Genomic DNA, 14708 nt, shown 5'->3' on the forward strand with positions numbered 1-14708 from the left:
GTTTTCCTCTTAACTGGTCAGATTACCCAGGAAGAGCCTTCCAGTCTTTGGCCTGAAGGGTACACACTGGCTGACTGAGTGGGAGAGGACGACCGCGTGTCGGGACATTCAGTGTGTAAACTTTCACCTTTTCCCCGATTCCACAACAGTCCCCTCATCTCAGCTGTTCCTGGTGTCCTCTAGACAAGAGACCTTTTGTTTTTAACTTCTCTGAATAATAAACCTTAAACCTTCTGCTGTAGTCAGGGAGGGCCAGTTACCTAGCTTGGCAGGGGGACTTGGGAAGTCCAGCTGCTTTTTTTTTTTTCCCCTGCATACCACGCAAACTGTTTAAAATGTGTAAGTCAGTGGGGTTGTTTTGCTTTGTTTTAGTTTGGTATATTCACAGGCTTTGAAACCATCATTACAATAAATTTTAGTATATTTCTGTCACCCCCCAAAGGAATCCCATACCCGTTTAGCATTCACTCCCCATTTTCACCCTAAAACCTCCAGCCCTGGGCAGCTTTTGAGCTGCTTTCCAACTCCGTGAATTTGTCTCGTGTAGACATTTCACTTCATAGAAATGGAGTTGTACACTATGCAGTCTGTCATGACCGGCTTCTTCCACTTTGCATGATGTTTTCAAGGCCATCCGCATTGTGGTGTGTGTCAGTGTTTCCTTCCTTTTTATAGCTCAGTCATACTCCATTGTATGTCTCTATGCTAATTTATCCCTTCATCGTTTTGTAGACATTCAGGTTGTTTCCACTTTTCTCTCTAATGACTAATAACCGCTACGGACATATGTGTGCAAGTCTTTGTGTAGACATGGTTGTCATCTCTCTTGGGTGTATGCCTGGAGCAGAATGGCCACATCATACGGTGTCTCTTTGCTTCACCTTTTGAAGAACAGTCGGACCGTGTTCCAAAGTGACCGCACCATTTTGCATTGTCACCATAGCGTAGACGGCTTCTGATTTCTGCACATTCTTGCCAACATCTGTTATCTTTCTGGTTATAGTCAGCTGCTTCTTTCATATATGTTCATCTCATCCTCCTATTTTAGCCTTACCTTGATACTCCTTTAAGAGTGACCTGTGCCCCAGATTCCTGAGCCTTTTCAGGATTCTGTGGTGGAAAGCATTGCATCTTAGCTTTGCTGCTGCTAGCACAGGGGTCGGTGTCTTGGGTCTGTGAGGTCAGTGACTATCACAGTGTGGAATCAAGGGCTCCCCAGATCTGGGTCTTAGTCTTGGTCTGTCTACTCATAAGCTGTGAGACCTGGGATCAAGTTATATATACCTGCCTCGAGGCTCAGTTTCTCATCTGTAAAACAGAAGCATTGTGAAGAGGAAGTACCTGGTATATAGGAGGTATTAACTAATTATTAGTTCTCTTATTTTCCGCAAACATGGTGGATATTCAAAAAGAAAAAATTTAAGCTCTTTCCTTCAGGAATTCATCAGCTGGTAGTAGAGATAGACACATGTATAACTCTAATCTACTTAATTTTCAACCACTACTGAGTATCCGTTACATGCTACAAATGTACTAGCTGCTGAGGGTACAACATGGGAAGTTTCCTGTTTTCTGTCTGGTGGCATGAAAACCAGGAACTGGAATATGGGGCAGAGGAAGGAAAGTACTGTCAGATGGATGCAAAGGGAGTGTATGGGAAGGAGAGGTAAATTCTAACTGTAGGGCATCACATACTCAGTCCTCAAACCAACTGAACCTCTTCACTTAACTTACTGAGATTATCACATCCACCGGCCCTCAGTACTGTAAAGACTGCCTGGGATGCACTTAGCTTGGGCCTATAGGGTGTGAGGAAATGTTTTGAGAACAGAATAAAACACTGCACACCATGTCAGCCTTATTTGTCATCCTCAAACCATCTGTCTGCCACTGTGGGCCCCATTGTAGTGTTCTGCCCTCTAAAATGTTCTGTAGTTAGGAACACTTGACCTCTCATCTTCTCTCCTGGGGCTTGTGTCGCCTGATAAGGGTTGCCCACACAGCCACAGAGCCATTGGCTCTGGCCTCTTTCTTTTTCTCTGGCTCCGTCACCAGCATGAATGGTCTGTTTGTTGGCTGCACAGCTGGGGAAACGCGGCCGTGGGCCCTGGGGGTCTAGTGAACTGTAGGTAAGTATTACCTGACCGACTTTACCCAGGCTTTAAGGATATGAGAAAAGGATTCTAAGGTCAGCTGTTGAAAACATGGAGTGAAACAAAATTAAACAAGTTTTTTTGTCTTTCTATTAGCACGTCCCAGTCTCTAATAGTTCAAAAACCACGATGAATTGCCAAGAAAGGGGTATAGTATGCCGTGTTTCCCAAATTCTCTCTTTCCCTCCAAAGGAAAAACATGAAGAAGACTCACTTAAGATGCTTCTCTGTGAGAACTTCCCTGATCATCCAAGCGAGATGTCATCTGTGGTACTTGACGTATACCCCTCAGAGCTCATGATTTTCTAGTTGTAGAGTTGGATGAGACAAAACTTTGTATTCTTTTAGTAGCTGCTGTAAGAATTCCTGATCCCTTTTGGGATGAGGCTTAAGACAAGAACCAGGAGATCCTCGAGTCTTATTAGGGGTCACCTGGAAGGACTTTGTTTTCTTGAACCCCTGAATGGGTTTGAGTATGTTAATTTGGAGAAAGAGCTGAATTGCTTTAATAACAAAAATATGAGACATTTGAAGTTCCCAGGGAAATTTCAGGAAGGAGACAGGAGTCAGTCAGACTAATGCTGCATGGGAAAAAGATCAGAGAGGGAAAAAGAAAACAAACAAACAAACTAATGGTAGGCCTGCTGAAAAGAAGCTTTGGGTGGGGGGGGGGGGGGTAAGAACAGAAATGTCTAATGGGAAATTTTAAGCTATTTGCTATAAGGGGTACAGCATAAATCACTCTTTTGTTCCCACTCTGACATCCTCAGTGATGCTCCTTGGTTCGCAACATCTGTGTGTGAGTAGATCCTTCTGCAGAAGGGACAGGGGAGGGGAGGGGCTGGAGCTGGCAGGGGAAGCTGACGTCTGGGTGGTACCATTCCCTGTATTCCCGTCTTACCCTCTCCACTAGGATCCAAGCATGTATTTATTGAATGAGTGAATAATAAATGCATGGATTTCTAAGCAGAAGCAGCAGATAAGGGTTTCTCATTAATTGAGACTAGACCAAGCTACTCAGTCATTAATGTGATAGGATTACTTAGTAAAGCTGGCCCAGAGGAGCTTAACATGTATTTGTGGAAATAACCAGTCACTGAGTGACTGAGAAAGGTGCTGTTCTCTGGGTGGTAAGCATGTTCTAACATGTAGAAAGAACTAAAGCATTAATCTTTAATTATAAAGACCTGGCCAGCAAGATCTCTTCCCTGTTCTCCAAGTAAGGAAACGATGATAAAATACAGAGCTATCACACTTCTCCTTTCTCTGCTGGAAGCAGTTGCTCTCTCACTTGTGTTTTCAGAGCACCTCATTACACAGTAGTGCCCCAAGGCCCACCGCATTGTGTAGTTGATGTCCTACATCTTGGGTTTTCTCATGACATTTGAAGGTTCAGGTAGATCCACGTCCTGCATCCCATTTGGGTCCGAAAAAGAGGATCAGAGAGGCTTTATTTTCCACCCTTGAAAGCCTGTCAGCTTCTTGAGGGAAGGGACCGGGTTTCACTCATTTCTGAAGCACCTCTGCTGGTGGTCTCTGGTCCAAATTAGTGCTTTTGAACTGAACGGCGCGCAGGGGGAGAACTGAGTGCTGGTGCATCACCACCGTGACCGGCTAAAGAGAAGTTGATTTGGGCTCCCTGGAAAGTCCTCGCCTTGACACCTTTACTTGTCATCAGAAGTTGCCCGAGAAATCACCAGACCCACCCTTGGCAGAACTGTAAAATGGGTTCCTTATCATTGTGATAAGGAATCACATTGCCTTTGTCTTGGTGGCGGGTGGGAGGTGGTGGTGGATTCTGACCTTTTGGTAGAAAGCTTTGCTGACCTATTTCTTTTGATTCCAGAGGAGTCTTCATTTAGGAATTCCTAGAACAAGGTTGTGTTTTGAAATGTATTTACTGGGAAACCATCTGTAGGTCCCAGTTATCCAATGGCAAGGGAGTGGGAAGGATTCTGTTGTCACTGCAGAAGTCATGCTGGGCTCCTGAGATGCCACATTTAGACGTGACCCCGGAGCCTGGCATCTGAGAGGGAGGGCTTTAGGTTCACTCAGTTCTGTGACGATAATGTAACCCTCTGGACAGCTGGTTATCCAGTCATCATTCAACAAAATTTATTTCGCCCCTGCTTTGTGGCAGGCATGGGGGATTTGTTCATGAAACAAAACAAAAAAAGTTGTGTGCTCGCAGAATGCATGATAACACTACACACACACACACACACACACTCTCTCTCTCTCTCTCTCTCTCTCTCTCTCTCAAGGATGGTGTCAGAGAATAATATTAAAGCAAGGTGGTATGACAGGGATGGCCAGGTTGTGGTCCAGAAAGGCATCCCAGAGATGTCACACTTCAGCCGAGACCTGAATTAGAAGGAGTCTCCTCAAAACAGGAGGAAGAGCATTCCAGCCAGAGGGAACAGCCAGTGCAGCGACCCTGTGGTCTTTCTCAGAAAGCGTGGCATGCTCCAGGAGCAGAAGGACAAGTGTGGGGCGAGGGGAAGGTAGGATGGAGATCGCAGCCGTGGGATCCCTCACCCACCACGGGCTTCTGGACCTTCCCAGGGTTAACCCTGTGTCTTTTCTTCTCCCACAGACGACTTTGCAGAAGAGGAGGAGGTGCAGTCCTTCGGTTACAAGAGGTTTGGTGAGTTCTAGCAAAGCTCTTTTTCTTCTCCATGCCTGATCTGGGATGTGGTAACAGGCACGTGGATATGTGTAGTTCTGAGGCCCAGTTTTGGTTGGAAATGGAGTTTCTGTGTAACAGGAGGATGATTTCTCATAACCATGATGGTAATGGAACAGGAGCTGTGACCAGGCACGGAAAGCAATGGGATGCTCATGGAGTTCTCTGAATACAAACCGGATGGTTTAATATGCAGAACAATGGGCAAGGTAACTCTGTGATGGGACAGGAGCAAAAATACACAAGATTTCTCTGTTTTGATATTTGGAAAACATTTTTGTCCTCTTTTCTCATCTCATGTCCTTAACTTAGTGGATAAGTGAGAGGAAGACTTTCTCCAGGAAACCAGGCAGACAGAGGTGCCCTGTGGTAGCCTGGGAAGTGGCCCCCAGAGAGATATATGTCCGGATCTCTGGAACTTGCATGTTAACCTTCGATGGCAAAAGGTGCTTTGCTGATGGAATTAAATTGAAGACCTTGAGACGGAGAGATTGTCCTGGGCTATCTGGTTGGGCTCTAAGCTCCATCGGAGTGTGCTCAATAAGAGGGAGGGAGAGGGATGATAAATGACTGAGAGGAGAAGGTAGAGGGTGGGTAGAAGCAGACTGGAGTGATGTGCTCTGACAGTGGGGAAGGGGCCATGCGTCAAGGAGTACAGATGGTCACTAGAAGCCGAAAAAGGCAAGGAAATGGATTTTCTGGTCAGAGCCTCAGGAGGGAGCACAGCCCTGCCAACATCTTGATTTCAGCTGACTGGAGTTGATTTCAGATTTCTGGCCCCTCAAACTGTGAGAGGAGAGATTTGTGTTGTTTTAGGCCACCATGTTTGTGGAAATCTATTACGGTGGCCGTAGGGAACTGAAACACGGTCCTCAGTCTCTGAGGCTGCTGCACACCGTGCGAGTCTCTCTCCGACTGCGCGTCTCACGCTCTGCACTCTGGGTTTGTGCTGCCAGCGAACACGGCAGGTTCCAGAGACAGCTCGAGGGAACTGGGCTTGTTTCGTCTGCCTTGTTCCTGTGCCTTGGCAAGAGGAAAAGAAGGAGGATGGAGGAGAAAAGAATGAGTGTGTGTGTGTGTGTGTGTGTGTGTTAGAGAGAGAGAGAGAAAGACAGAATGTAAAAGAATGAATCTACTTCCTGTTGTTTAAAACAAAACAAAAAAAAAACAACTCCTGGCTGGACTTTGATTTAAGTTAATAGTCCCCAGCTGCTTGGCTCCCTCATTGCTTTAGCATTCTTCCTTCCGGATATACACTTCTGCGTCTCTTTCTGTGCAGAAGTAGGGCTTTACAGTGGGAATGCAGTGGCATCAAGCCGACAGCTCCTCCGTTCATGTGCTGGTAGAGATGCTCAGCACTTTCTCACCCCTGTCCTTTATCTGCACATTACCTGTTTTGGGACTGTGTTGTCCTGCTAGGGTGGGCTCACTGAACGTGATAGCAGGAGCCAAGATGAACCTGGGAATTAAAAAAGGAAAGGAAGACAGAACAGACCAAAATGAAAAGGTAGAAATAGGGGCACCTAGGTGGCTCAGTCCGTTAAGCGTCTGCCTTGGGCTCAGGTCATGATCCCAGGGTCCTGGGATCAAGTCCTGCATGAGGCTTCTTGCTCAGCGGGGAGCCTGCTTCTCCCTCTGCCCACTGCTCTCCCTGCTTTGTGCTCTCATGCTCTCTCTCTAGCAAATAAATAAATCTTAAAAAAAAAAAAGGTGGAAATAAAGAGGAAAATCAAACTTGTCAAAGAAGGCAAAATCAATATTGACATGCCTGTTTTGGAAATCAGTAGATTGCAGATATTTATTTGGACATTAGTAGAAATATGAAGAACCATGAGAGAAAGTTTCTTTAAGAAGAGTGACCGGGGGGCACCTGGGTGGCTCAGTGGTTAAGCCTCTGCCTTCAGCTCAGGTCATGATCCCAGGGTCCTGGGATCAAGCCCCACGTCGGGCTCTCTGCTCAGCAGGAAACCTGCTTCCTCCTCTCTCTCTGCCTGCCTCTCTGCCTACTTGTGATCTCTGTCAAATAAATAAATAAAATCTTTTTAAAAAAAAAAAGAGTGACCAGGATGGCTGGGTGGCTCAGGTGGTTGGGCGTCTGCCTTCAGCTCAGGTCATGATCTCCAGGTCCTAGGATCAAGCCCCATGTTGGGCTCCCAACCTGCTGGGGAGTCTGCTTCTCCCTCTCCCTCTACCCATCCCCTTGCTTGTGCTCTGTCTTTGTCTGTCTCTCAAATGAATGAATAAAATCTTTATAAAAAAAAAAAGAGTGACCTTGAGAGAAATTTTATTTAAAATTTCATGACCATGTGACTCGCTACATGGGTGGGGATTTGGTGAAAAAATACACACAAATAATAGTTGCTGAAAGATTTAATTATTATTAATTTAATTATTTAATTATGTGTGGAAATCATAAACTGATTACTTAGAAGACACATGATAACAACTTACCAGTACTGGAGACCATGAGCAGAGAGGCAGGGCGAGAGTGAGAGCAGGCGGTGTGAGTAGATGATGGGGATGAAATTAATGTGGGACATCTTGGAAAAGGTTATGAGAGCGGTGTCCCAGCATTGAGAGTTTTTGGGGTGACTGTTTAGTCAAAGTGATGGATATCCAGCTTAGGGGTAGAGTAGAATTTTGGAGATGGAAGAGCCTTTGAGATTATTTAAAGCAGCTTTTCATGTTATAGATAAGTAAGGTGAGGCCCAGATAGATTCAGTCCTTGCTCAGCTGGACGCTGGGTTTTCTACCCCTCAGGCAAGTGTAGTCTTGGGGAAGGGTCCCACAATGGGGCTGAGGTGATTTCTCAATTCCCATATCCTAGAAGGGTCCCTGCAGTTCTAGAACCCGAAAGTGGACTGCGGCCCCACCACGGAGCCTCATCATTTTTGCAAGCCTCAGGACTCTGGTTCTGATTTTATTGAAGGTAAATGAGTTTTCAGTCCTAAGAAGTAGTCAAAGCTGGTCACTGAACGCTGCAGAACCCAAGAAGTCATTCCTCCAGTTATGGTTAAACTTCAACCATTACAGGAAGACAGAGTCGATGTAAGGTGGTGTAGGTGGGAGGAATCCAGAGACCCCACAGCCGTGTAGGACCGGCCCCTACTTACTTTCATGACTTGAGACCAGTCACACGCTGTAGGCCTCAGATGCTGCATCTGTGCCGTGGGCAGAGTGACCCCTGACGGGATGTAAGTCTACGTCACAGGCTTGTGGCGAGACTAAGAGAGATACCAGGCAGACCAGTGCTTTGAAAGTACAGCGCTATCGAAGCAAAGGTGCTGTTATCCTGCTTCTGAGATGAGGGGCTTTTGTCACTCTCCGGACATTTTGGTACAACCACTGCCAAATACCAAAGCATGACAGGTCTGAAACCTCATTCCTGAAGAGATGGAAAGGTAGGACTTACTTTTCAATGTGGTAATATCGTCGGCTTTTACTTTTGGCAAAGTAGACTGGGTAACATATAGGGTTTAGTTATTGTCTAATTTTAGGTATGTCTTGTTTATGATTTGCATCATTGAAATTAGACTACTGGTGAACCAGGGGTTCATTATTCACAGGGCAAAGGGGCCGCTCACTGTTCTAGCAAATTGTTACTTGGTGGCTTGTTTCCAATGGTATTTGGTTTTTTTTTTGTTTTTTTGTTTTTTTTTTAATTTTTTCAGTGTTCCAAGATTCATTCTTTATGCATCACACCCAGTGCTCCATGCAATAAGGGCCCCTTAATACCCACCACCAGACTCACCCATCCCCCCCACCCTCTCCCTTCCAAAACCCACAGTTTGTTGTAGATCGTTATTCAGAAGCATTTGCTACATGAAGTTGGGACTGTTTGTGTAATAATACTGCGCTTTTGCAAATTTGGTACAAAAATACAGTAAAGAGCAGAATGGGTGATCTTTACCAGGAATCAAGTGCGGCATGGTATTATTTTAGGACAGTCATCCCTTATTTATTTGGGAAATTATTACTACATTTCTGTCACAATGATGAATTTTTAAATTATAATAATGACTGTTACTATAATATATAATAATTATATAATATAATAATGACTGTTTATATATTAAACTTTATATATAAGTATATATAAATATATACTGTTTATATATATATATATAATATATATAGTAATGTAAAAATGACTGTTTTCCTTCAGTCTGTTTATATGTCATGCTTATTAGCCCCTTTCCCAGAACTCTAGATATGTGTCTGGAAGGGGGAGACAGACTTAAATCCGATGCGTTTGCCACTTATTTGCTTCTCTGACAGAAGCTTCACTGAGGGGAAACTCTGAAAGGTTAATGAAGGAAGCATCTTCAAGCTTTAATCAGGCTCTCAGGGCCAGCATTTCTTGGTCTCAGTATGCAGAGCTAATTAATTTGGGATGTAACTATAGTTACGATTTGCAGAGTTCATTCTCTGGAACACAAGGCACTGTATATTAATTTGTACCTTATATAGATAGAATACAATACATAGTACAGTGATATTTTTCTACATATTTCTCAGTTACTGTTTTCTTTGTAAGTGTCACATATGGCTCTGGTATCCTTTGTTATTATAGTGAGCAGAAGAGGAAGGAGAATTAATTCATATTATAAGGGGTAAATATAAATTTATAAAGTTTGGAATTTATGGTAAGTTGATCCAAGAATGTCTCCTGAAACCTTCTGATTAGTCATATGATTAACATGAATGCATTCAAGTTTTGTTTTCTTAAATTTTTCTTCATTAAGATGATACAGAGTGGAAGCAACAAAGAATGTCATTTCCGTTCCAAGGGATAAGTGCATCAGAATTCCATAGGAGAAGAGGAGAAGTGTGGGAAGAGGAGCGAGTCCCAGATCATGTGTAGAAATGATCATAGCAAATCCAGCTCACATTTGTATATCACATTTATCTTTCCAAAGGACAAACATATTTTTCTTTCACAACAACTCCATGAGGCCAGCAGGCCAGGCGTTATCTTTCCCGTTTGTTGGCTGCTTTTTTTCTTTCCTGGAGGCAGTGGGGGGCAGTGGTTAGGTGTGTGGGCACTAGAACTAGGTGTATGGCTTTGGGTCTGAGTTTCCAGACTCCCCAACTGTGTGATCTCAGGTGCATTCTTGTGAAATCTGCTTCCCCATTTGTAGAGTTTGGGTCGTAATAGGCCAGCTCCATGAAGTTGTGGAATTAAATGGGATGCTGAGTTCATTAGCACACTAGGAACATCCTGTAAGTGTTGATCATTATTCTAATAAGTTCCTTCTTGGGGATTCTGGTCCCGCTGCTTGCACATGGAGCCTAGAATTTAGTAGACCCCTGGTACCTTCTGATTTCCAGCAGCCTCATGAATTCTTGTTCTGTCATACCTCTTGCTGTACTGCTGAATACTATGAGAGGTGAGAAGACCTAGCGACAGAAGCTCTGTGCCCCAGCTTCCCGGTGGGTGGTGTGGGTGTCTAGTAGTGAGCACCATGCCGAATATTTTGGGCCCTCCCTCTAGAGCCTGCTTTTCCTCCTTTCTGTGCTGGGGCAAAAGAGCACCAAGACCTACTTTGTTTCCTTGGTTGCGTTGGGTTGTCTTGAGTTATCTTTGGAATCTGATCTGGTATAATAATAGGATGTCCAAAGCTGGAATGGTAGAGGAGCAAGAAATCCCTGTCTCCACCTGTGAAAATCATGGGTAGGTGTAAGGGTTGCAAGTGACCAACTGGGAGCAGCTGGAAATGTCCATTGTTTGGATTTGACAAAACTGTGACACCTCCTTGGGGCTCAGCGGCCGGGAGTATTAATAGTGACGAGAGAAAAGGATCTGAAAACTTGCCAACTGTGGAACAGTAGCAAAAAGTTGAAGCATTCTCTTTTTTAAGGAGAACTCAAGTCTTTTGTAAAAACTAAGTGGGAAAATTCTGAGAGAACTACTGAAATATTATTTAGGGGTTACAGTTCCAAAAGGGGTATCAGATGCCTTTTTCAAAGTGTGTTCACCAGTGTGTGCCCTTAAATAGTTCTGTTCACCTGCGACTTCACAGGCCTCCCTATGCCCATCGTTTCAAACACGCTGTGCTTTTTCTTTTCCCATTTTCCCTTAAATGATAATTTCAAATTAGCGAGACTCTCTGGACGGTGCTGGACATGTGGAAGCAGCCTCTGAAGTCTGTACAGAGCCCAGCCCTGCTCTAGAACGACCCCTAGCCTACTTCTTACCTATACCATCCTCCAGCCCCATCCTCTAAAGACATCGATGAAAAAACCTTGGCAACTGCCGTTAAATCGCCGAGCTGTTTCCTGCCAAGAGTTTTAGAGGAGCTTAATGTCTAAAAGTGTGAAAGGCCACACAGACTTCTGAAAAAGCACAACATCTATATGCTCAAACCGTCAGGAAGAACAGTTCTGTCTGAGGTACATGGTGGGTTTCTGCGTTTGGTGCGGGGGATTGAAAGAGTTTACTGAGAGGATACCAAACTGTCTTTGAGGAGCTGCCCAAGATGAACACTTGGATGCCTCAACTTCTCATTGTTTGGGCTTAGGGACCAGGCTGCCTGTCTCTCCTGTCCCAGGATTCTTCTAGAAGCCTAGCTTCATGTTTGGATTTGGAAAAGGCCCTGCTTTGAAGTCATCTACCTCCCCTACCTCCCTATCACCAGGACCTTTCAAGACTGACACCGGCAGAGCTCACCCCCTTTTCCTGATAGGAATGCCAGGAATTTCCATCATTTCCTAGGGGGAGTGATTAAATAAGCTCAGCATGGGGCTGGCCTTTCAGAAGCACCTTTTTCAAGCATCTGTGAATGGAAATGGTTTAGGAACACGCAAAGAACTGACCCTGGGCAGAGAGACAAGTTAGGGCAGGAAACAGGAGTCTGAGTATCCATGTGGGATTTCTTGGAAATGTTCAAGCCATTTGCATCACTTACTGGCAGGGTTTTATTTATGTGGCTTTGTAAGTCCTAATGAAGTTGGTATTTTTTATTTTAGAAGAACTTGGTGTCAAATGGCTTGTGGCGAAGTAGGCAAAAAAGAGATTCTCAGTCAGAATCACCTTGAAGCTGGGGGCACCTGGATGACTCAGTTAAACTTCTGTCAGCTCAGGTCCTGATCCCAGGGTCCTGGGATAGAGCCCCACATCAGGCTCTCTGCTCAGTGGGGAGTCTGCAAGGAGTCTGCTTCTCCCTCTGCCTGCTGCTCCCCCTGCTTATGTGTGCATACGCTCTCTCTCTCTCTCTCTCAAATAAATAAGTAAATAAATAAAATCTTTAAAAAAGAAATAAAAAGTATCACCGTGGAGGGGATTTGTAGAACTCCCACAGCCCCTCTATCCTCTGTTTCCAGTCAGGCAGGTAAGGTTCCAGAGACCTGAGAAAGGGAATTTGGTAGCTGTCACTTTCTTTTAAATAACTAAGAAGATTTCCTAATTTTTATCATTAGAGATAATATTCATGACCTCTCTTGCCCGCAGTGTTTTTCCAGGTTTTCACTTCTACTCTCATTAAGAACTCACTGGTTAGGCCAGGTCTTCCCCACCTAGTGTTTTTGCTCAGCAGTGTTTAAAAAAAAAAAAAAAATATTGTTCCATACGGTGGTCCCATGAGATTCTGATTTTTTTCAAAACCATTTTCCCATAAAAGAGACCATTAAGAATTGTTTCTCCAATATCTACTCTGTGCTAGGAAGTTTCCCCCTTGGTTAGTTCATTTAGTTGTCTCGGAAGTTCTTCGAGGTGGAAATTACCTGCAGTTTGCAAGCGAGGAGGATTGAAGCCCACTCTGGCCAACATTTGAGTTCAGCTGACTCCAGCGCCCACTGATCTTTCCACTCGGTCTACGGCTGACACAGAGGCGACCATTCTCAGGGCATCTCGAGATTTTGGTGGGAAAACAAACGATCCTAGGTGTATGTGGCTTCAGTCTGCAGCTGTTTATACATTGGTTCATGTTTCATAACTCATAGTATGTATAGATTGAATGCTTGAGCCTGGCATTTTCCAACCATTTTAAGTAGAATTCCTCCCCACCCTTTCCTGGTTTGTATTCTGTTCTGAATCCTGGTAAGAGTGTGGGGAGGGAGAATAATTTGTTTTTCCTACAATTGGGTTGAAGCTGAATGTGGTTTGTTTTTATTTTTAGAAAAACTAAGGGGAAAAAAAGATCTACTCAGCCATTTTTCTGTTCAGACAGCATGAAGGCATTAGGCTGTTTCCAGTGCTTGGTTGTTAGGGGTAGGGTGGGAAAGAGTGGTTCCTTTTGGTAGCAACTCCTAGTAACTTAAAACAGACGAACTCTGAAACTTTCCTTGAAAGGCTTGAGTTGTTCATTTGGTGGCCCCCTGGGAAAGGGAATGAGGTCTGAGAGTCAGGGGTTTTGAGGGAAGACACGGCCCTCAGCACAGTTGTGAACTAGGGTGGCTCCTGTCCTTCCTCACCTTCCCTGCCAGTGCCCCTGCTCTTCAGGACACTGGCCAGTCTTTAGCTTTGGAGAGTCTGGTTTACGTGCTGGCTTTGCCCCTTACCAGCAAGTCTCCAAACTCTGTAAGCCTCACTTTGCTTAGCTATGAAATGGGAATAGCAAGAAAACCTTCCTTGCAGGGCATATGAATTCCAAAATTTGTTAAGTAATATATGAGGGGCTGAGTACATAGCAGGTCTGCACTGAACTGTGGTGGCTGTTTAACTGTAGACAACTCCCTGCCCTCTCGCTTCCCTTCCCTTCCCTTCCCTTCCCAATCCTACTCCTCCTTTCCCTTCCCCTTCCCTCCCCTACTCTCCCCTTCCCTTCCCTTCTCGCCCCTCCCCCCTCCCTTCACCAGGCACCAGCATCCCATTGCCTCAGCTCTCTTTTCATGAGGCCTCACAGGCCTCATGCTCTCTGATCCCACCTTCTGTCCTCCCTCCCTCAAAATCTCACTGCCCTCACTCCTACACACCCGTGCTGTAACTTTGTTTAGGGAATATCAAAGGAATCACTTTCTTGCAGGTCTTTTTAAAAATAATGAAAGACTTGGCGGCCACCAGCAAAGAATGTGTTTTAAGGAAAGTAACACACACTGCGAAGGCGGGGTGGTTGCTGAGAGCAATTGTCATGGAGGGGGTGCCATAGCATCCTCATGGCTGAGAGAATGTCCTCTGGGCTTTATTTCCAGCTTTGTCACTTAGTGGAAAGATAGCCTTGGGGGGGGGGGTTTGACCTCTCAGCGCCTCATCATCTTCATCAAAAGATAGGTGTAGTTAAAAAAAAAAAGGGGGGGGGGGTAGTTCAAGTATCTACCTGCAGGGGAGTTGTGAGAACTGACTGAGTTATGCTTAGAACAGTGCCTCATACCTGAAGAGAACCACATAAAAGTATGTATTGTACATGGGGAGATGGAGAGGAGAAGGGAGTTGAGGGAAACTGGAAGGGGAGATGAACCATGAGAGACTGTGGACTCTGAAAAACAACCTGAGGGTTTTGAAGGGTTGGGGGTGGCAGGTTGGGGGAACCAGGTGATGGGTAATAGGGAGGGCACGTACTGCATGGAGCACTGGGTGTGATGCCAAAACAATGAATACTGTTACACTGAAAATAAATAAATAAAAATAATTTTTTTTTAAAGTATGTATTATAGAAATGCTGCAGCATTTCCAGTGGGTGAAGGAATCTTTGTTCCAGTGCCTTTTTGGAAGCAAGGAAACTATGCCAGGCCTTTGGTAGACTCTATGTCACAAGTCATTGGCCAACGTTGAATCGCAGTCTTTTCCTAAATCCGTTATGGACAAAGGAATGGGCTGGCTCTGGTTGGCTTGGACTAATCATTTGGAGTAGAATGAACAGTGAGGAAGTACTCTGATCACTATTGTTATGTGTAACTTAGTATCTATAATATCTAATATCACATAATAAATA

General features: G+C 44.7%; 1 protein-coding gene across 1 annotated transcript in view; it reads left to right on the plus strand.

Annotated features, from left to right (window-relative positions):
* The window catches only part of COLEC12 (collectin subfamily member 12), a 191973-nt gene that overhangs the window by 12626 nt on the left and 164639 nt on the right, over positions 1-14708 (plus strand). The window contains exon 2 of the mRNA XM_046025989.1: positions 4750-4800. Within this exon, the coding sequence (XP_045881945.1) occupies positions 4750-4800 (51 nt within the window). The remainder of the gene's footprint in view (positions 1-4749; positions 4801-14708) is intronic.

The sequence above is a fragment of the Meles meles genome, chromosome 12, assembly GCF_922984935.1.
Source record: "Meles meles chromosome 12, mMelMel3.1 paternal haplotype, whole genome shotgun sequence".
Classification (NCBI taxonomy): domain Eukaryota; kingdom Metazoa; phylum Chordata; class Mammalia; order Carnivora; family Mustelidae; genus Meles; species Meles meles.